General features: G+C 43.6%; 2 protein-coding genes across 10 annotated transcripts; both read left to right on the top strand.

Annotated features, from left to right (window-relative positions):
- The first annotated feature begins 320 nt into the window (after nt 1-320).
- On the top strand, nt 321-8,359 carry HSP90AA1 (heat shock protein 90 alpha family class A member 1). 2 transcript variants are annotated; one of them, XM_027458158.3, is made up of 11 exons: nt 321-515; nt 1,929-2,087; nt 2,185-2,551; nt 3,012-3,145; nt 3,597-3,905; nt 4,587-4,752; nt 5,027-5,217; nt 5,341-5,488; nt 6,567-6,835; nt 7,157-7,490; nt 7,613-8,359. In XM_027458158.3, the coding sequence occupies exons 2-11, from the start codon at nt 1,929-1,931 to the stop codon at nt 7,720-7,722; spliced, it is 2,187 nt and encodes a 728-aa protein (XP_027313959.1). In that variant the 5' UTR covers nt 321-515; the 3' UTR covers nt 7,723-8,359. The 2 variants fall into 2 exon arrangements, with proteins under 2 accessions (XP_027313959.1, XP_071894380.1); XM_072038279.1 differs by lacking the exon at nt 321-515 and adding an exon at nt 1,627-1,694.
- Nucleotides 8,360-17,402: 9,043 nt separating this feature from the next.
- On the top strand, nt 17,403-21,386 carry LOC140002575 (uncharacterized). Of its 8 annotated transcripts, none has more exons than XM_072038283.1 (6): nt 17,403-17,544; nt 18,759-18,826; nt 19,229-19,282; nt 20,314-20,373; nt 20,544-21,092; nt 21,248-21,386. In XM_072038283.1, the coding sequence occupies exons 2-5, from the start codon at nt 18,770-18,772 to the stop codon at nt 21,084-21,086; spliced, it is 714 nt and encodes a 237-aa protein (XP_071894384.1). In that variant the 5' UTR covers nt 17,403-17,544; nt 18,759-18,769; the 3' UTR covers nt 21,087-21,092; nt 21,248-21,386. The 8 variants fall into 8 exon arrangements, with proteins under 8 accessions (XP_071894384.1, XP_071894385.1, XP_071894387.1 ...); XM_072038284.1 differs by having other exon boundaries at nt 19,232-19,282; XM_072038280.1 differs by lacking the exon at nt 17,403-17,544 and adding an exon at nt 18,112-18,300.
- Nucleotides 21,387-21,965: the final 579 nt, after the last annotated feature.

A 21,965-nucleotide genomic window follows, 5' to 3' on the forward strand; every position in this document is an offset into this window, starting at 1 on the left:
ACCTCCCCACAGCCCCCAGCCCCCTTCCCTCACGCTCCTTCTAGGAGCTTCGGCGGCTGGGGAAGGGGTGGGGGGTGCCTCCCTCCCCCCCCTCCCCTCAGCCCCTCCTTCCCGCGCCGCGCGCGCGCTCCCAACGCCCTCCCCGCGCTCCCACCGCGCATGCGCCCCGCTCCCCGCCTCCCCCCCTCCCATCTGAACGGAGCCAACGGCCAACGCCCGCCCGCCCTCGGCGCTCCGTGCGCGGCCGCCCGCGATTGGCTGGCGCCGGCTCGGCCCCGCCCACTCCTCCTCCCCCCTCCCCTCGCCGGCGCCCCCTCCCCCGCGGCCGCCAGTGAAGGTTCCCGATGGTTCTGGAAGGAGGCGGCGCCGGCTGTATAAAAGGCGGGCGGGCGGCCGGGGGCGCGCACTAAGTGGAGGCGCAGCGGTGCGGGCAGAGCGCGTCGGGTTCGCCGCTTCACTGAGGAGATCAGCAGAGCCCTTTAATCCTAACCACCACCACCCCCCTAGCTGCCAAGGTGAGCGGCCGAGGCTGTGCCGTGAGGCGGCGGCGGCGCAGCCCCAACGGCCGCGCCTCAGCGCGGGGCTGCCTGAGGGGAGCGGGGCGGTGTGGGGGGGGCCGCGTGGTGCAGGGCGATGCCGCCGCTTCGCTGAGCGCCAGGCGGTGTCCGCGTGGCTGGGAGGGGAGGTGGCGGCTGTGCGAGGTGGTTAATTAATTATTAGAGATTCTTGGTTTTGCCTCATGGCTTCCTGAGGAGCAAAGGGAAAATGGTGGGTGGCATGGGGGGGGGGGGTCGTCGTGAGGGGATCGTGGTGGAGAGGGGGAGGAGCAGCCTGCAGGGGTTGTTCTGGGGGGGAGAGGGGAACGAGCAGAGGTGGGTGAGGGTGTTTTTGGGGATGTTGGGGCAGCTCGGTGAGCTCAGGGAGAGCCCGGCCGGCGGGGCACGAGGTGGATCTAAGATGGAGGCTCCCGCCGGGAGAGCAGCGCGGGGCGGCCGCTGGGAAGGACTCGGCCGGCATCGGGGAGGCTGCGCGGGGCCGCCGCTGACGGGGAGTGGGTGGAGGGAGAGGGGGGGCGGTAGGGGAAGGCTCTGGCAGTTTCTAGAACCTTTCCCGCTTCCATCGGGAGCCTGCAGGGGGCGCCGCAGGCTGGCACTGCCCCGAGCCGCGGGAAGGAGCCGGTTGGGCGAGCCGTCTGGTTATTCATCGCTTAGCTAGCCGTGCAGCTGGGGATCGCGCCCTTGCAGATAGGTTCTGGTCATTCATCAGAGATTAAAAGACGGTCGAAGGGGTTTTTTGTTCATTTTGAAATCGTTTTGGCTTCCCTCAGTCCAGATTCATGATCTTTCGGGCAGCAGGCGGCTGTGCAAGTTCGGAGAATATACCTCTCTCTGTATGACAAGAGGAACAAGTTCAGTCGGGCTGGGTTGCCATTTTAGTTAGCATTAAATAAGTTTTGAGGATTGGGTATGCACGTGAAGGTAGTAGTTCAAGAAGCAGAGTTAGATGGGAGAAAAAGGAAACGGTCCAAATGGAAACTATTGTCATTCACTGACCTTAGAACAGCCTTGCTAGCCGTTCAAATTCTGGGCCATGTGTTCAGTTGTATTTCTGTATTTTGCAGTATATATGCTTGATCTTTCACATGGGGATGTAAGGGTGCAGAACTAGTAAATGCAAATCATACTGAATATAAGGCAAGTCCAGTTAAAGTATTTGCATCTAGTTTACTTGTTCTTTCAGAATTCAGGAATTGTTACTGCTAGGGAATCAGATGTAGAGTTTTTTTGTGTCCCTGTTGTGCTGTATTTGGCACCATAGAGTTAATAACTTGAATCCCAAATGCCATTGTCACTGCCTGTAAGGGGGAGGGGTATATGTAGCAAGCTAGTGCTCTTCAGAATGGAATTTAACTTGATCTCTCCTTACAGATGCCTGAGGCTGTGCAAACTCAAGACCAACCAATGGAGGAGGAGGTGGAGACCTTTGCCTTCCAGGCTGAAATTGCCCAGTTGATGTCTTTGATCATCAACACTTTCTATTCCAACAAGGAAATCTTCTTGAGGGAGCTGATCTCCAATTCCTCAGATGTAAGTACTTGAGCTCTTAGGCTGGCTTGTGTTGGTAGAACTACTGAAATCTCTAGAAATAGGAGGGCAATGTTAAAGCTTGCCTCTCTTTTTACAGGCTCTGGACAAGATCAGATATGAGAGCTTGACTGACCCAAGCAAGCTGGATTCTGGAAAAGACCTGAAAATTAACCTGATTCCAAACAAACATGATCGTACTCTGACCATTGTGGATACAGGCATAGGGATGACCAAAGCTGACCTGGTCAACAACCTTGGTACTATTGCTAAGTCTGGTACCAAGGCTTTCATGGAAGCACTGCAGGCAGGCGCTGATATCTCCATGATTGGCCAGTTTGGTGTCGGTTTCTACTCCGCCTACCTTGTTGCAGAGAAAGTGACTGTCATCACCAAGCACAATGATGATGAGCAGTATGCTTGGGAGTCGTCAGCTGGAGGATCTTTCACTGTCAGGCTTGATAATGGTGAGTGTTGAATGTGCCTGCTCACTTTATGAAGATGAGTCACCAAATAGTTCAGATGCCTACCCTACTCTGTGCATTGGGAAAAAAGTGAGAGCAGTGATAGGTGATCAGGGTAGCACTACCCATGTTTCAGATTAAGTTTAGTTAGAGTAATTGCACATGATAGGCAATTCTCTATAGTAAATAGTGCATCATAAGAAAGACATAAGTGCTTTAAGCTTGTGCAGGGAAATAATTCTGTAGGAACAGAGCAATCAAGGAATTTTTTCTTAAGTTCCTTTAAAATAGATTATGGTTACAGTAAGGTGGAAGTATCTGTAAGCCCAGTTTTGTACACAGTATGTTTTTTGCTAGTGGTAAAGAAATGAGTGACAAGTATGCTTCTAAACAGCAGATAACTTAGAGTTAGTCAAAGCCTGGTATACTCCTGCACAAATAACACCTGCAAATTCCATTCTAGGTGAACCTCTGGGCCGTGGAACAAAAGTTATCCTGCATCTTAAAGAAGACCAAACTGAATACCTGGAAGAACGGCGAATCAAGGAAATTGTGAAGAAGCATTCCCAGTTCATTGGCTATCCTATCAGGCTCTTTGTACGTACCTTACTTGAAATTTTATTTAAGTATAACCAATTCAAAATGAATATATTTTTAAAAACACTAACATGAAGTTTGTATAACAGATCAGTTTTACTATTTGTTGCAGATAGCTATGTGGATGTAGCCCTTTATCAAATGTTGTTGTTCACAGATTTTCTAAGATGAAGGGAAAAAAAAAAGTTCTACCAAGCTAGTAGTGCCACACTTCCCACACAATTCAGACATTAACTGTATCTTGATGCATTCTCAGTGGGAATCCATTTTAACTTAATGGTGTAAAACACCACAATGGACGTGAGCCAAAATGCCACCTCTGTATCAGCACTAATAAAAATGAGATGTAGGACAAAGTACCTGAATGGAGGACAAAAACTTAAAGCATAAATCTGAGAACTGCTCATAAAACTTCAAGGTCTTTAAACCCAACTAATGATACCCTTTGTAGGTGGAGAAGGAGCGTGATAAGGAGGTCAGTGATGATGAGGCTGAAGAAAAGGAAGAGGAAAAAGAAGAGAAGGAGGAGAAGACAGAAGACAAGCCAGAGATTGAGGATGTTGGCTCTGATGAGGAAGAAGAAAAGAAGGATGGAGATAAGAAGAAGAAAAAGAAGATCAAGGAGAAGTACATCGATGAGGAAGAGCTCAACAAGACCAAGCCCATTTGGACCAGGAACCCAGATGACATTACCAATGAGGAATATGGCGAATTCTACAAGAGTCTGACTAATGACTGGGAAGACCATTTGGCTGTCAAGGTAGGTTCTTGTTTGCCTTTCTGCAGGCGCAATCTTCTTGAACTAAAGCTATCTTCTAAATAAATTCAGTTCCATTGTCTTGCTGTAAATAGTTTACCATTTAGGGTGATAGTATTCAGAACACTTGAACAGTGTGAGGGTCATTCTTGAGGTACAACTGTTCAGGCCAGTTCTAAGATTGTGCTCATAATCACGAGATCTGCATGTCAGCTTATTGCAGATAGAATTGCAGGTGCTTTACCTGTGTGTAGAGCTTAGTTAACAAATCTAATTGCAAATACTAAAAGTAGGTCTCAAATACAAATTTAGAAGTTTAGAGGGTTTGTAGTGTAGTTCTCAACATTGTTGTAGTCAAAAGGTATGAGCAAGTGAATTGGAGCTAGCCTTTTCGCATGTCACTGGTTGGAGGTGCTGTAAGAAAGCACATCCTTCACTGAAGCTCACTATGCAACTGGGGGTTGAAGAGGTCTTCTGAAGCATTCCGCTTGTCAGGTAGCAGTGGAACAGAACTTCAGTGCTGTACTGGAGAATGCTTGTTTTCCTGACCAGTATCTGTCTTACTGCACTAATTTTTTTTTTTTGAAACAGCACTTACCTTCCTTCTATGTTTACAGAGATTTTTAAAGGGTTGCTTGAGTGAGAGCTGTGCAAATTGCAATAAGATGTCTTGTTTTCTTGCAGCACTTCTCTGTGGAAGGTCAGCTGGAATTCAGAGCTCTCCTGTTTGTCCCACGACGTGCACCTTTTGATCTCTTCGAAAACAGGAAGAAGAAGAATAACATCAAGCTGTATGTACGCAGAGTTTTCATCATGGACAACTGCGAGGAGCTGATCCCTGAATACCTGAGTGAGTATTTTTGAGAAATACCTTTCCTAAAAAATGGGATTTACCTAGCAATTACAAAGTTCCTCTTAATATTGAAAAAATAAAAATAAATGGGGAGGGGGTGAGGGAAAGACAGGAGTTCTAAAATGAGCTGATCAGAAAGTATCTGATCAGTTGAAGAGAAAGCACTGCATTATTCTGAGATGCCAATTTGTAATTCAAAGCCACTGAAGTGGTGGTTAGAAACTGAATTTCTGTATCATCTGCAAAACTAATTGTTTTCATCTCTTTCCAGATTTCATGAGAGGTGTGGTAGATTCTGAGGATTTACCTCTGAATATTTCTCGTGAAATGCTCCAGCAAAGCAAGATCCTGAAAGTTATTCGGAAGAATTTGGTGAAGAAGTGCCTGGAACTCTTCACTGAGTTGGCTGAAGACAAGGAGAACTACAAGAAGTTCTATGAGCAGTTCTCCAAGAATATCAAGGTTAGTGTCTTTTCTGCTTAATACCAACTGTAAAAGCTAGAGGTTCTTGCTACGAAGTCCTCATGAAGCGTAGTATTTATCTTAGTGAATAGTACGTTGATCTGTTGTCCTACATTTTTGTAGCTTGGTATACATGAAGACTCCCAGAACCGTAAGAAGCTGTCTGAGTTGCTGAGGTATTACACCTCTGCATCTGGTGATGAAATGGTTTCTCTGAAGGACTACTGCACTAGGATGAAGGAAAACCAGAAACACGTCTACTACATTACTGGTGAGTTGGAGACAATGGCCTGGGTGACAAGCCTGTGTACACATATAGGCAGGGTTATTTTGGGGGATGAGGACATGGTAAATAACCATGGTAATGACCTCTGAAGAAAAATTAAGTTTTCATGTAAAATTGATGCATTGACACAATTTTTAATCTGATTAAAAAAAAAAAGTCAGTTGTACTGAAGTTGCACTGTTCTCTGATTATCAGTTGCCTTGTCAACATGTCTTGCTAGTAGTCATGATTGAGAAATGTTGACATGTATCCGGGGAAGGTAAAACTGTTAATGTAAGTTCCAATCAAATCCCTGGAGGACTATAGAGCTTTAGAAATGAATAGATGGTGCATGCAGTGTTAAAGCCATCTAAAATGGAGCTGCAGTTCTGGTTCATACTGTGTCCTTGTTCACGATGACAGTGGATCTAGCTAGTGGTAACGCTTTCTTCAGTTTAACTTACTGTACTTAAGGAGGCTTGCAGGGTGGCTTTAGGATACTCAGTGTTGCCAAATTTGAGCTTACCGCTGCCATGGTAACTGCTCTCTTCAGGAGCTATAAAGCTTAAATGAGCTGAAATAGAATAGCTGCTCTTGAAGCATTCCTTAAGTTCTAAAATGGAAAATCCAGGGTCATTGCTTCCTTGAATGATTGAGAAGTCCTTCATGTGCCTCTACGATAGCTTTGCGTTTGGACTAATAAATAAGGCTAATCTGGCTAGGAGTACCTGATCTCTAATAGATAACTCAAAGGAGTTTTAACTATTCGGGCAGCAGAAAGTAAGACTTTCAAGAGGAAAATGCTATAGAGGGCTTCCCAGTTTTCTCAGTTGGCAGGAGTGGGAAACATGGCTTGGCATTCCAGATGTTCTTTCAAACCAAAGAATTATTCCAAGCTTTGATGTTGGCTGGAGAAGGTTTTTGAGTCTTACCAGGCCAAGATCTTCCAGTAGATTGCCATATACTTGTTTTATGTCCCCGTACTTTCCTGGTAATGGCCATGGAGCATTGTTACACAAGCTCTTGCAGAAAACAAGTTGCCATGTTAAAATGCAGGGGCTCAACCAGTTCATGCTTCTTGCAGGTGAAACAAAAGATCAGGTGGCTAATTCCGCCTTCGTGGAGCGTCTTCGCAAACATGGCCTGGAAGTGATCTACATGATTGAGCCTATTGATGAATACTGTGTGCAGCAGCTGAAGGAATTTGAAGGCAAGACCCTGGTTTCTGTAACAAAAGAGGGTTTGGAGCTTCCGGAAGATGAAGAAGAGAAAAAGAAGCAGGAGGAGAAAAAAGCCAAGTTTGAAAACCTTTGCAAGATAATGAAAGATATCCTTGAGAAGAAAGTAGAAAAGGTAATTAGTATTCAGTTTGTATGCAACAAGTTGCTCAATTATCTGAAACAAAGGTCTTGCAGAGAAGACTACAGTACAGTCTAAAACTGGCTTTTAACAGCTGTAATCATTCTGCAGGTCAGAGCTTTGCAGATGTGTTTTCTAGCGAAGTTAGGTGATTCTCCTGTTAGTATTGTGAATTCCTCAGCTGTGATTTCTGAGTCACATGTCTTCATGACACGGCAGTGTTTCAAACTTGCACCTTAGTTCTAAGTCAGTGGGGTTCTGATTCAATGGAAGTATTGAAATGCTAAGTTACAAATCATGGCTTTGTTTTCCTAGGTTGTTGTGTCCAACCGTTTGGTAACTTCTCCATGCTGCATTGTAACAAGTACATATGGCTGGACTGCCAATATGGAGAGGATTATGAAAGCGCAGGCATTAAGAGACAACTCCACAATGGGATACATGGCAGCAAAGAAACACCTGGAGATCAACCCTGATCATTCCATCATTGAAACACTGAGGCAGAAGGCAGAGGCTGACAAGAATGACAAGTCTGTAAAGGATCTTGTCATTTTGCTGTATGAAACAGCACTTCTGTCCTCTGGCTTCAGTTTAGAAGATCCTCAGACACATGCCAACCGCATTTATAGAATGATCAAACTTGGCCTGGGTAAGTTTTCTCTGGGACAGACTGGAAAATGGCATTAATCACCTCAGGCCAGCTGAAGTGTGACGTAGGTAAAAGTCTGAGTTCCATGGGCACTAACGGTCCCTTTTTCCTTCATTGTACAGGCATTGATGAAGATGATACTGCTGCAGAGGAAGCTAGTCCAGCGGTTACTGAGGAGATGCCACCTCTTGAAGGAGATGATGACACATCACGCATGGAGGAGGTGGATTAAAACAGTTTACAGGAACTCATGAATGTTTCCTTGGCTAATATGAATAAGTTATATTTTGTATATTATGAATGTTACCTGCCAAAAAAAAAATCTTTGACACTTTGTCTGCATTCCCTCTTTATATTTATTTTCAAAGATGTTATACCTTTATTTTTGTTACATTGCTTTTTCAGCTGACGTGAGATACAAATGCCATTGAGGGAATATTTTCTTTAACACTGTACAACCCTAGACAGGCAAGTAAGGAGTAGTTATTTTTGTCTGTATTAGCTGGTTGCAGGTGGCAGGGTTTTTTGACTTATTCTTAATTGCCAGAAATTGGGGGAAGTAACAAAGATGGTATGACATCTGGATGTTAAAGTTGGTTTAGTGTTAATACAGCTCTTCAACTTGGAATATGTGTAACATACAGTACCTAGTAACTAGGTATCTATGAGAGCTGAAATACTTGGGGAAGCTTTAACCCTTTTGCTCCTAACAAGGTCTTGATGTTTAAAGTTGTTTTTTATACTGTTCAAGGATTCTGGATTGCACTCTACCATAGAATAGAATCCACTGTAAATCTCTATTGTGACTTATGCAACTCTGCATGTACAGTTCAAACCTAGAACTGTAAGAATAAAAGTGTTAAGAATGAGTTGTGTCATTGACTTGTCTGTTAACACTGGGAACCAAAACTGCTGCTGTTAGCATGAATGCTGCTTTGGATTTCAAGTACTAGCTGCTGACTTAAACCTACAATTGGCAATGCTGTGCAGTGGTGCTGCAGAACATGCAGTAACATGTTGGAAGTGGGAAGGTAGAGGCAGTACTGACTTGAAGTTAGGTTTAACTTAATGTTTCTACTGAGCAATGTTTGCAAAATAGTACAGCTGGAACTAGGCTTTAAAACATGTAAGCCCTCTGTTCATTGTGCTGTGCTAGCAGTGGTAGGTGGCTGGTACTAAGAGAATTAAGTTTGAATAAGAACAAGAAGTTCAAGGTGCTCTTGAGTGGTCCTGCACTGCATGCAGTAGAGGCACAGATGCTTTAGAGAATAATCAGACTAACAAGTTAGTACCTTGCAAGTCCTCAAAGTGGAGGTTACAGCCACATAGCCATACTATTTGGGTCAAACTCAGCAATGCAGCACCAAGGTAGCTTTTAATGAATTAGGAAAGAGAACAGGGTAGGAGCAAGTACTGAGCATATTGCCCCCATTTTTTGGCAAGTCCTGATTTAGTTTACTACTTCTGCCTGTTCTATTTTTTTGGCAAGACTTGAGTTTGGTTTATTGATGCAGAATTTGTGTGACAGGATGACTTGTGTAGTAAAGGGTTATCTGTTTTAAACTGACTTTTGCATGTCAGTAGACTGGATAGAAGTGCTTGTTTCTGCAAATAAAATTATTTCTCAAAAATGAAATTAAGGGATTGAATATGAAAATCATAAACTCTTTCAGTATTGTGCAATCCCTAAAAGTAACTTGCTTGAAGGCTTCTGTGGTGGTTTTTATGAGTGTTTTCTTTGACTTCAATGCCTCAGTTGAAGCTTGCTGTGTTTTTTGGGCTGCACTTGTGTTAAACTACTTCAGTAGGGAGATAATCACTTGTTACTGAAATGGAGGACTTGCACTGTGAAGAGGAAGTGGCATCTGCTTCCGAAGTTCATGAAAGAAACATGCCTTCCACTATTAATGAGTTCAGGGTGCCTTACATGTCCTGTCATGTGCCCAAATTGGTTTAAAAGCTTTTCCCAGCTATTAATAGCTAGAAGAAAAAAGTAATCCTAAGCATCTACAAAATGGCTAAAAGTCGTTAAGTGTGACTCCATGTGAGACAATTGTCTTCCATGGTAGTGTTACTCTGTCATTGCTTAAAATGTCCAAAACTGCTTTGAATTACAGGTATCTGAAAAAGGTTACAGAAGGGTTTGGTACTTTTCATGTTAGTGCAAATTGCACTCAGCAAGGCAAAGGTAAGATGTCAAAACATGAAACGCACTTAGGCAATGAGGCAATGTGTTTTTGTTCTCCCCTGCCCCAGTATGAAAGCAAGACAAGACCTACTTAAGTTTAATGTCACTATTTCTAGGGCTTCCCTAGTTACCTCCAGTTAACATTCAGTTTCAGTGTTAAACAGAATGGTTGGGATGTGTTCCATGCATACAACTACATTTTCTTGCCATAGTAATGAACGTGCTGTTGCTATAGTAATGAATATGACATAAGGACAGATGCTGTCCTGGCTTCTAAGGGGGGGTTGCAGAGCTAGAAATGTGTCCATCAGTACTGACTTGCATTTTCAGACCATGGGTGATAAAAACTGATCAAAAGGTGAAGGCTTCATCTTGGAGATGCTTAAATACTTAAAAACACTGGGTTGAATTCAGTCAGCTTTAGGTAATTTCTCCAAGGTCTAACTGGCAGGAATTCTTAGTAGTATTGTACCACAGCTGAAGACAGCTATATGAAAATGCAAGTACTTCTGTGTCTTATAACTAGGATGTATTCTACAAGGTCTTCAGAATTGAGATCGAAAGGGTGCGATGGCATAGAAAAGACTGGAGACAGATTAAGGCAGTGAAGCAATGACTCAAGTTTTCACCTCCCTTGGAAATTTATCTGTTAGAAAATAAGGCAGGTGAAATTTGGGGGTTACCTCCAGCATTTCTTGCAGTGAGACTGTTTCCTGCATTGTATTAATGGAGTGGTCAGACCTTAGATCTTGCAAAAAGCACACAAGAACAAAATGTTTTTGTTTTTTTGCGTAGAATGTAGGACTCCTCTCATTATCAGGTTTTTGCTGAAATACATTTTAGCAAGTAAGAATAGCACTGATAAAAATTTTGCTTGGCTACTGTAACATAGCAAGTTCCAGGCTTTCCTTGTTTCACATACTTTGTTACTTTTTAAATAGTAGATATTGCAGAGTGCAACAGTAGAATTTAGGAAAGAGGAGTGACCTCCTGAAGGCAACTTGGATGTCTTTCAGGGCTCTTTGGCTGTCCAGTGAGGCTCATGGTACAGCATTGCCGAGAATTTAGAATTTTTTTTTTTATGTGGAAATGCAGCAAAACACAGTTCAGTGAAGGCTTAGATACCAGTATAAAAATATTTCTGCTTAGGGGAGCTTCAGTACAGTGGAATCAAACCACATTGAATAAGTGATTACAATAAAACCTTCATAGTTTGACCCTGTGCTCTCTTGCCTCCGTGTTTAGAGACAATGTTGCTGTCAGTTGGAGGTTTTGCTGAAATTCAGAATGTTTTCCTGTTACTACTAGTCATCTCGGAATTGTAGCAAGATATTAAACATGTAGCAGGCTATTAAGATACTTAAGTCATCTAGTACTTGATTCCTCAGCTCTTGGAGGAAGCCTGGTACACTCATCTGTAGGGATTTTTGAGCCCTGGGAGCTGGTGCCCCTATTGTTCTAGTGAAAGGCTCCCACCATTGTGTGCAGTACAGCCCTGGACTTGGATGGTGGCAGAGCAGCAATGTAACTCCCATTGTACTAGAAACTGCAACAAACAATTGAACTAGACCCAGTTCAGTTTTGTGCTGTGATGAATGAGATGGAATTGGATTTATTTCATAAAATGCTTAGAATGCACTATTTGATAGTCATATATATAAACATATTTCACGGGCAATGATGTGTCTTGAGCTTTTCCATTCATTTGCAGCTGAATATGAGATGTTCATTCATGTTCTTTATTTGTAGTTGGAGATCTTAACAATTTTATAATAGAAGCTTTTGCAAACTCATCATTTCAGATGGTCTGCCTGTGAGTAAATTAAACTTCTCTTAGATCAGAACTTGCTTAACAGTGAGGGCAAGAGTGACATGAATTTCAGATGTCTGTTGTCTCTGGGAGTTTGTTATAGATTAACATTTGAATGTTCTTTATTTAAAACAAAATAATCCTTACAATGATAAGTGATTTCAGATAAAGATGTGTTTTTATGCTAGTCAGTTGTATAAACATTGTATTTTTAAAAATTAAGGTCAAAAAAAAAAACAACAAAAAAAAACCACGCCCTGATGAATAAACTCAATCTCAACTATGGCTGGTCCAAGGAGGAGGAGGTGTATTAGAGAAGCATTCAGTGTCCTTAGCAGCAGCATGAAGAGAAGACGGAGACGTGCTTCCTTTCACACCAAGGTGCAGTTCTGATGGGATGATGAGGGTGGGTGGCAAAGGTTGCCTTTTTTACCCCAGTGCACGGAATTCTCCTGATTTTGAGCCACTGGGCCATTAAAGTAGAACCAAGTATTTTGTTAATGCTTTAAAATACAAGAGTTAGTATCCCAATATATTTCACTGTTACTTTTACTTACCTATTTATGGCTGATTATAAATGATAATTGTTGAGTTGTCTTTTTATATTGGAAAACATACTCCATATATTTTTTTCTGTAGTAGCTTTTAAAACATTTTTAATGAGGCCTTTTCGTGTACTGTTCCTCTGTTTTGCTGGCCTCTGTGACAGACGGTGCCATGCACTGAAAGTCTGCAGGAAACCTTTACCCTGATATCTCAGTGATTCCTTTGGTAGGAAATGACCCAGATAGTACAGAACTCATCTCACTCACTTGGAGTCATTTTATTTTAGTTTTTAGATGCTTATTGTGGTTACTCAGAAGACAGATCACTTCATGCCAACTGCAGTGTGAATTTCACTAGCGGTAAACATCAAAGAAGAGTTAAACCTGTACTGATGCATGACGTGCCAGAGGCAGTAGCTCTGAGACAGCATTTCCCTTTAGAAGACCAACAGCTTGCTCTTACACCTGAAAACGTAGTCCTGTCTGTTAGAGAGTCCCACAGTGATGTTTACATGGCACCAGAAAACGATTCTAAAACACCAATGGAAACAAATGTTAAGGAAGAATCTGCTTTTCCAACAGCCTTAGCAGAATTTTATGAAGTGTCTCAGAGATCTGGAGCTAGTGCAGAGGCAAGGTGGCCCCAGAGGCGTGAATGCCCCTCACCCATGGATATCGAGCCTTCAAGATCTATGGGATTTCTGGAGAACTCCATCACAACTGCTTTGCAGCAACCCCCACTACCAGAATGGGACGGTGATGTGTAAGCAAAGAACAAATGTTTCCAGTTTTGCAATGGACTGCTGAAAACTTAATGAAAGAAAACTTCATGTCACCTAAAGTAGGTGTGGCTGTATTACTGACATCCCCAATACTTTGTCCTGTCATTAATGCACCGTGAAACTTCTGAAACTTTCCTAGCTTCCTATGGACAATAGAGGTGGTATAATAGAATTAAGGTTTCAAAATTGTAATTGTTTATACATACAGGCAACTACAAGGGAAGGCTTTATGAAGTTAGGTGGTCAAGAAGGACAAGTCTGCCTTAGGTTCTTACAACTGCTAGTTGATGGGTCTGGAAAGGCAAGGCTTCTGGGAAGACAAATTCCCTCCTTCAGACTTCCTATTTTTTTGCCAGGGAAATAGGAGTATTGGTTCATCAAGGTACCAAAATACTTTTTTGTTGTGGTTGAATTAAAAGTAATGCAGGGGATGATGTGATGTACATGTGACTGGGATATTCTTGTTGCCGTTTCTCCCAGGTTGTTCCTGAGGCATGTGAGAGTCAGGCTATAAAGGCAGCGTGCTGACTACTGCTCATTTTCTTCAGGCTCTTAAGTGGTTGAGCTAGAAAGTTTGCCAAGCTAATCCAATCCCTTCTGCAATCATTTAAATGTTTGTTATGCTTCACTAGTCTCAAACAACTTGATTTTAGTCATGTTCTGAAGTGTACATGCTAGTTTTCGGCAGAGCTTACATACATTGAGGCAGATCTGAAACTGAAGCATCAAGTAATTATGAAATAAGCCTCTTGGTCCCATGGTATTCTGTTCGTGTAGGCGGGTAAGGTAGCTGGCATCGGAGAGTTCCAATAGGAACAGAGAGGTGTGAAGGACATTTTTTTCTCCAATAAATTGAATCTGCAGCATCTTCATTCCTGGGTGTTCCCAGCTGACAGGAACTGTTTCCAGCACTCTGTGATACGAGATGGCCAGATCACTCATGTTACTCCCTATCTTTTCAAAGAACAAAAGTCCACCTGAAGATATCAGACTGCACTAAAGAAGTGAAAAGATGTCAGCTTCAAATGCAGTGGAGCCAGTCCTGGCAACCATCTGCCGTGGAGCCCAGTAGGCGCCTTGTGTTCTGCTTGAGAGGAGAGTGAGCGATGTACTTGATAGTACAACCAAGCAGCAATTCAGCAATTCCAGGGCCAGGATGTTACGAAATCACTCTGGGAAGCAAAGCCAAATGTTAAGGCTGCTGCACAAGGCAAATCCCTAACGGCAGGAGGGTCACGCGAGTTCAGTTCTTTGCAGATCCTGATTTAACACGGTCAGCATGTACTGTAACATTAGTATCCAGGTGCACCATTTCAGTTTGAAATTAGAGCCAGAGCAGAAGACTGCAACATCTATTGAATGTAGTCAGAATTAAGAGTTCTTTCTGCTCATTTCTCTTGCTTTTCCTCCAATCTACTTTCAATTAAGAGCAAGAACAAAACCTGTAAATGCCTGTGATTCCCATGAAAGGTAAAAATGAGATACGACATCTGCTCTGTATCCTTGTGGCCCTTTTGCCAAGACATAACAGGTGGATTTGGGGATCTATGGAATTTTGATACCTCTAGGTAGAAACAGGGTACTGTCCTGTTGCCTGAATGGTGGTGTCACTTCGAGGTCCTGTAGGATCCACAGACCCCTGCTAATGTGAGTGGGCTCTGTAACTGTGAACTGAAAAGCTTTCACCTTTAGGCTGCTGGTACCAGCACTGACTGGGCTGAACAGAAACATTTCACCTGGAGCTTGGCTCTGTACTGAATGTATATGTCAAGCTTACTGTATGATAACAGGTTAAAGACAGGACTGTGTGTGCTCCTGAAGTAAATAGATTTTGGAGGGTTTACTAAAACTGCCTAGCCAGTCAGAGAAACGGTTATATTGCAAAAACTCAGCCTAGTCCTCTCCCAGTTTATGAAGTCCCCATTGAGCTTTTGTGCTGCCCACCATTCAGTCGGCCTGTCTCAGCAGTGGTGTAACCGTAATGGTGAACAGAACAAGCTGAAAACGCAAAAAAATGGCTGATTTATTGTATTCCTCAAGTGATTTCAATGCGTCCCTTGATATCCAGTTGGCATGAAAGCCATTGCAAGTAGCAATTAAAAAAAGCAGTATGCATTTCGAGAAGCTGGGCACATATTCAAGCAGGAAAAAACTCTACATCAGAAAGCAGAAGGCTTTTGTTGAATAGTCCCCGAAAGTTTGGCAAAACATTACTTTAAAATAAAAGTGGAGCAGAACATGTATGTGAGAAGTCTCCAGAGTAACTTCTGCCCTTCACCTGTTAGGATTAGATCACACTGGGCACAGTGGTGCCCGCCATGGGTGTATGTGTAGAAACAAGAATTGCAATGTTCCAGTACTTCGATGTATTACCACCTGCAGGTAGCTCTGAGCATCAGGTCCGGTATCTGCAGTGCAGCTCACCAGGCGGGTGCAGTGACTTCCGTCAGCTTTCAGGCCGGGCTTCACGTCCCGCCTTCAAATGATGTAATTACTGATGCAGCTGAACTAAGTCTGGGAATATAAAGAGAGCTTAGGAAACACACACACATGAAACCACCTTACTAGTCATGTGTAACTGGTTTTAGTAAGTGGAGTCTACGCTTTCGTGCTCTGACCACCTTCCCTGCCTTCTCAGCATCCAAATTACAAGACCCCAGCCCTGAACCTAAAAAAGCAGCTGAGGAAACTGAGACAGCCAAAATACCATCCTTACTCTTATGGTCTTGAAGGGCATGTGGACGCTCCAGGGGTATTGATATAAAGCACTTCATCTTCAGAACAACATCAGCCTGTCAAAGAAACTCATGGGTGGCTAAGGAGCTATATTTTAAGTTAGGCAAAATATTTCCTCTCTGCTCCTCACAAACAGACTTTGAAGTAAAGCAGCAATAGTCTGGCTTGCCTTTAAAAACGTAATTCCTTCTCCAAACATTAGCGTGGCTTTCTCGCTTAATAAAACACAAGTTTTGTGTGTTTGCTGTGGAATGTCCACTGTATGCACCAACAACCCAGAACTTACAGGAGGCTTTCTGACAAGCGTGAAGATGTGTCAGCTGCCAGCCGTGGGAGCTGGTCCTCAGCCTGAGGAGCTTTGGCTTCTGACCAAACAGCTGCCAGGAAATGCTAAGTGCATGGCTCTGCTACAACTGCGCAGAAATGCTGACAGCAAAGTACTGCTAAAATGTTGCTGCTTTGTAAAGTTAGACTGAGGCAGTTTAACAAAGTAACTCTTAAATGCCCAATTCCCAGCTGGCCTGGGGTTGTGTTTCGGAGCCTGGGAATCAGCAGGTGCTTCCCCAAGATGCAAAGGCAAGTGGTTTCTGACCACTTGCCTCAGCAGGAATGATGTTTCCCAGCTTCACTCACATGATGGTTAACGTAGCTCTCATGAAATAAAGCATTGAAGAAAATCTCTCTCTTCCCTATTGAGCTGTTTCTTGCCTTAAATATCGATTTAAACATATCAGCGCTCTCAACCAGAGCTTAATTCATTCCCTTTGTGAAATGATTTTTCCAAGGTCATGCATCAAGGCACAAAAGCCAAGAACAGAACCTCTGCTTTAACTCCCAGTGCAGGTCTCCAGCTCGTGCTGCCTCTGATGTACAGAAGAAAACCAAGAATCTTAGAAACTCCCATGGTTCGTATACCACAGAATATCCATTATTGAATTTGCTCCCAAGGGATTATTCAGAACAGCTAGCTCAGAACATGGCACGTCTGTACTCACAGACCAGGGCAGCCACCAAGGACATTTCTGTCTTCCAAACCCTTCTGTCACGCATCACAGAGAGAAGACTTCATGAAGAAGAGAATGGGATGTTGTTGTGTGCAAACAGCTGCGAGTTCAGGAATTCAAAGGCTGGCTTTGTTTTCTCTCTCTTTCTCCTAAAGAATCAGCAGTCACATATTACCCATAATAGCTGCTGTAGGCTTTTCAAGGTGAGCTGCAGAAATGAGGAAACTGCGGCACCAGTTGTAGTTCAGCCATGCTTGCAGTCGTGTACGGCACCATATGTGCAAGTACAAACAAAGTAAGGGATAAAGCCAATTCCTGTTAAGCAAAACAGCCTCAAACTGTGCTTGTAATGTCTTTATTCACAGCTTGATTTTAATAGGAAGTTAAGTCAAAGATTTCCTGAACTGCTGATAGACAGAAACACTTCCACAGTGTGAGATGAGCTTGCAGTTTCTCCAGTACCTTGTTTTCTTCAGCTTGTCACAACACACAGGATTGACTGAGATTTACTTTGATCCGCCATGGGTTGACCTTTTTGTGACTGCAGAACTTCACACTCTGTACCTCCTTCATCTGATCAGCTCAGGTAAAACCACTCTCACCACAACGCGGTCCCATCTTGAATTTTTAAAATATTTTGTGCAGGGAAGATGTGATTCCTAATGTCACTGTTTCACCTGTAATCCCTCAGAGACTAACAGTTGTCTTGATTACCACCTGATGGGTCCTTATGCTGACACCTGTTGCTTATAAAGCATTAGTAGCTTCTTCGGGCAGGCTTGTTGGAAGAGAAAGTTCTCTAAGCCATGTTGGTGGCCGTGTGTGCTCATACAAATCAGCTGGAGCTGCAAGCACTGACTGAGCACTTCTTCAATCCCACCTCCCTGGTGTGGGAGGCTCTTGACTGGTCTCTGTTCTGATGTGGAAGCAGCTGAAGGTTCCCAAAAGGGGAGCTAACTACTAGACTGGTCTCAGCCTGGGCAGAGAAGGTAAGGAGGTGGAAGAGGAGCTGTCAGGGGAGAAGAGAGGTGCATGCGGTTAGGTGTACAGCTGGTGGGAGGGGTGGAGCAGAAGTGTCCGGGGTGTGCTGTGAGCTTCTGGTGCAGCTGCTCTCCCTCTGGTGTCTCCTGGTGTTTTTTCAGAGTGATGACCGGCTGCTGGCTCCACTGACAAACCCTTGGCTCTTACGCTCCTTTGGTCATTTTCTGAGGGCTGTGTGAATGCACAGGGGCTACAGGAAATAAATCCATGAGAGCAGAGTGGGAGCGATGCATCTCTGGCTGCCAGGCCTTGTAAACTCAACTGCAAATGCGTGTGCTTGTCTGCGTATAGGTGTGCTTTGTGTATAAAAATGCAGTGAGCAGAGGCTCAGACAACCGTGTTGTTCTCTGCAGATTGCTTCTGCAGATCTCCCCACGACCAGCTCTCATGAACTCCTTTTGTGGAGGAGTCTGGGGCCTTTGGTTGTGGCAGAGAGCACTTTGCCAGGAGGCCTCACCCTTCCTTGCCCTTGCTTTGCTTCCACCTTTCTCAGCAGAGAGAGGTGCTTCTGTGCTGGGGGAGCTGAGCAGGGAGGCAGGTGTGAGCAGTGGGGGCAAGAGGGGGCTGGGAGCCCAGGCATATAAAGCTGGAGGAGGGTGCAGGTCCTGGAGGAGGGTGCGGGTGCTGGAAGAAGATGGCCTTGGTGGAGAAGAGGCGGCGGAGGCGGCATCGGGCTGGGCAGCCCATGGAGGGGCTGGGGAGAGGTGAATCTCCTGCAGGAAGAGCCCCTGGGGAGGGCAGGGGGTGTGTGGGCACCCCAGTGCTGGGTGGGAGGGCTGGGAGGAAGGGTGGCTGAGAGTGGCTTTGTGTTTGCTTTCTCTAGTCTAGTCTGGTTTCTTGAGCACAGGCACTTCTTTGAGGGTCTTGTAGTGCCATTTCTTAAAAACAAAACAAAAAAATCCTTCGCCAAATGTAAGCTTCTTCTTCAAAAAATGTGCATCTTTCTCATGCTGCACAAATAACCAGTGAATCCAGTTGTTGTTGTGGTAGAAGACAGAGCTTGCTTCTTGTTTAACAGCAGCTGCCTGTGATTAGTAACTTAACACAGACTTTATGAAGGGTTTACAAACCTTCCTAGCACAGAGGTAGTTACCATGTCTAGGAAACTTATCGATGAGAGCTTTCTCTAATGCATTTTCTTACCCTCTTCCTGTTTTGTCAGATGCTCAGGAAATGAAGGATTCTGTTAAAAGCTCGGACTACATAGAAAGACTGGCACATAAATACATGGTAACTTTTATTCTAATTGCTATTTCTTTATCCCCCTGTTAAACTGTAATTTAGCTTTAGTTAGCTGCTTTGTCAGTAGCCTGATGGTGCAGATAGCTGTGCTGGAAAATATTTCATGGGGAACATGTGTGAATAATCAATTCAAATGGTATCACCTGCAAAGCAACAAAAAAGGAGGGAGGAAGCTTTTGGGGGAAGAATAAAGGGCTTCCATTTTCTCCCTTTTCTTGCTTGTACAACCCAATCAGCAACACAAATGTGGGATGTTTGGAAAGACAAGCTGAAAAGCTGAAAGCTTTGGAAAAACACAGCATCTATGGTTTGTACTGGAACTTCAGTTTCGGCCCAAAGCTGCCTGAAGTTCTGCTCTGGGCAGTATTTCTTCCCTTTCTTCCTCCACAGCAGAAGTGTGTCGTAGAGTCAAGCACAGAGTCAGAGTCTGAATCCAGCGCTGAGGTGAGGCTCGAGTCTCTGGGGTGTTTTGATGGTGATGAGCGTCTGTAACGCCTGGCATCCAACGCTGCTCTTCCCTGCCTTTGATCTCGGTAGGGAGAGTCCAAGGCGTGGTTGTTGGGTTCTTCCTTGTGACTGTGAAAGGAAAGGGGGGCAGGGGAACAAAACAGAAAACCCCGCAACACCGTTTGGTTCATCAGGCTCTTCCTTACAACCGCTAATAAGCTCAGCAAAATCAGGAAGCGGGTGGGGTGGGAGTAAGGCAGGGAAGTACTAGGTTTGACATACTTTCCCTGCTAAAACATGCATAAAGCTGCCCTAGGTTGTCTCTGGTGGTTGACTTGTGGTGGCTCTGGGGCGGCTGGGTTTCTGCAGGGCTGGGCAGAGCTTAAACCAAGCTTACAGAAATACTGCGTGTTACTGGCTCTTGTCAGCACCTGGAGGTGTAGTGTGCAAAATGAGCACCCCCAAGAGCTCCGATAAGTATTGTGGAAGCACGGAGCCTGCCTGGGCCTCGACTGCTGTTCCTGTGCTGAGACAGGGTCTGTGCTACCCGAGTCCTGAGGGGAACTTCTGTTAGCTGTAAAAATTCATAATGAAGGTGAATTTCAGATTGTACCTAATGTAAAAGAACAAAAGGTGACCTAATTTGAAGGGAAAGCTCTCTAACCTCTAAATTACATATTCTCTATTATTAAATTCTGATTTGTTTACTTCTGGTAGTAGGGTATACAATTACTCATTGTTCTCTTCATAGGGACATCTTAAGTGCTGGAGGATTTACCATAGCTCTTTTTTAGTGCTTTTTTTTTTTTTTTTTTTTTTTTTAACCAGGCCTTTTGAAGTTAGTTTGTCTGATACATATTTTTAACTTTGGGGGGGGGGGGGGGGGAACGCGGGATGACACACACACACACACACACAACAATCTGGCTTCCTCTTCTCTAGGTTTTTATCTGCTTTAGTTTTACTTCAAGCGATCAATAATTCAGGGGAAGATGTTTTATAAACCTATGTAAACTTCTCTTAACTAGGCCGTGCCTAGCCTGCTTGCTGAAGGACTCAAGAAGGCAAGGGACTCTAAGGGATCACAGGTAGGTTCAGCTATTATACAGAAGCCTTGTTCTCAGTGTGCAACCCAAAAATTATAATACAGGGTGAAATTGTGTGGAGAAACAAAACTTCCATAGTAAGTTTATGACTTGTTACACTGAAGAGTTTTTTAAGCCCATTGAATGTTACTCTATAAAGATCTCTGTTTTAGTTTTTAGATCCTTATGATGGCGATTCAGAAGATGCATCCGTATACTCTGACTGCAGCTTGAATTCTTTAAATAGTATAAAAGTTGCACCATGGGTGAACAGTGCCTCAAAAGCGATGGCTTTGGAGGATGCTGATCCTTCAGAAGATGAAGAGTCTTCCCCTGAAACTCTGCATTGGCTCTGTCCAGAAACAAAAATTGGTGAAATCCACACCCAGATACCAACTGACTGTAAAGCACCTCCAGAACTTTCTACCCAACAGAAGGATTTCCCAAGAAGCCTGTCGCAATCCTCTGAACTGACTAGAGCCACAGAAGCATTTCCCTCCATGTGGCTGACACCTGACCGTTCCTTACTGATGGGTACTCATTCTTCAGCCTCTGCAGATCTGCTAGGAAGTCCAGGTGATAGTGTTTCACAAACCATGCTAACAGATGACTCTGAAACAATATCCAAACAGCTACTAATTAAAAGAAAACAAGGATTTTCCACTGCAGAGGGTGCTGGTGAAAAACTACGAAGAAAGAAATTTCGTGCTATCTAACCTGAGGTATGAATATATAGTTGAAAGAACTCTGTGTTCTAAAAAGTGAACCTGGTAGACGTTCCTTTTGCAAGGCTCTGTTGAGGAGGGAAAGATGAGTGACTAAATTGCTGTTGATTTTCCATAACTACTGCTTACCCCTCACCTGTTTCACTCCACAGGGTTTGTTCTTCATTTGTCTGATCTGCTGTGTGGCAGGAGGGTAGCAGCTGTTTGAATGACTCTACAGGTTTGATTACAAACAATTACGTTAAGCTGTAATGAATGTAGCAATCTAGCTTTCATTTCTTTTTTCTTTAAACACAGTGCTGTTGACTTGTGCTATTAATATATATGTTCCTACCTATTCTGAACAATATTTTTGTTATGTATGCTCAGTACATCTGCCAGTTTAGAATTTACAATGCAAAGTTGAACATGGTATCTGTAAGTACTCCTCTTCCTTACTGAGAACAAGCTGCAGAAGTGGTGCATGCAGATGGGAGGTCAGTTAGTAAAACCTCTCTGATCTCCCTGCCTGATGATAATCTTTTTAGTAGTAATCTTTTTAGTAGTTTCCTTTCCACATAAATGGGCTATAACTGCAGAAGCACGATTGCTTGAAATACACCAGTACCAATTCTGTAAGTGTTCAGAAACTTTTCATTTTGCATGACTGAAAGAGATTAATTTCAGACTCTTAAAAAAAAAAAAGGTAGCTTGTACCATTCCATTAACAGCTGCATAATTATGTTATTAAAGTAACTTTTCCCCTTCAGTTTAGAGATAAGTAGTTGGTTTTAAATATACCTCAAAACAAAGTGGTTAGAGCAAGTATATCTTAAAATTCAGAGCCTTTTGCCCAAGTAAGCATCCAATCCATCTACTGAATGTTTTACT

This window comes from Anas platyrhynchos, chromosome 5 (assembly GCF_047663525.1).
Source record: "Anas platyrhynchos isolate ZD024472 breed Pekin duck chromosome 5, IASCAAS_PekinDuck_T2T, whole genome shotgun sequence".
Lineage (NCBI taxonomy): Eukaryota > Metazoa > Chordata > Aves > Anseriformes > Anatidae > Anas > Anas platyrhynchos.

What these genes read in the sequence shown, in the direction of transcription:
- HSP90AA1 (XM_027458158.3), top strand. Translation starts at nt 1,929, where the DNA reads ATGCCTGAGGCTGTGCAAACTCAAGACCAACCAATGGAGGAGGAGGTG. An exon ending in TGATCTCCAATTCCTCAGAT is followed by an intron (nt 2,088 to 2,184) that starts GTAAGTACTTGA and finishes CTCTTTTTACAG; the next exon opens with GCTCTGGACAAGATCAGATA. An exon ending in GCTATCCTATCAGGCTCTTT is followed by an intron (nt 3,146 to 3,596) that starts GTACGTACCTTA and finishes TACCCTTTGTAG; the next exon opens with GTGGAGAAGGAGCGTGATAA.
- LOC140002575 (XM_072038280.1), top strand. Translation starts at nt 18,231, where the DNA reads ATGGCCTTGGTGGAGAAGAGGCGGCGGAGGCGGCATCGGGCTGGGCAG. An exon ending in GACTGGCACATAAATACATG is followed by an intron (nt 18,827 to 19,228) that starts GTAACTTTTATT and finishes CTTCCTCCACAG; the next exon opens with CAGAAGTGTGTCGTAGAGTC. An exon ending in AGTCTGAATCCAGCGCTGAG is followed by an intron (nt 19,283 to 20,313) that starts GTGAGGCTCGAG and finishes TCTCTTAACTAG; the next exon opens with GCCGTGCCTAGCCTGCTTGC.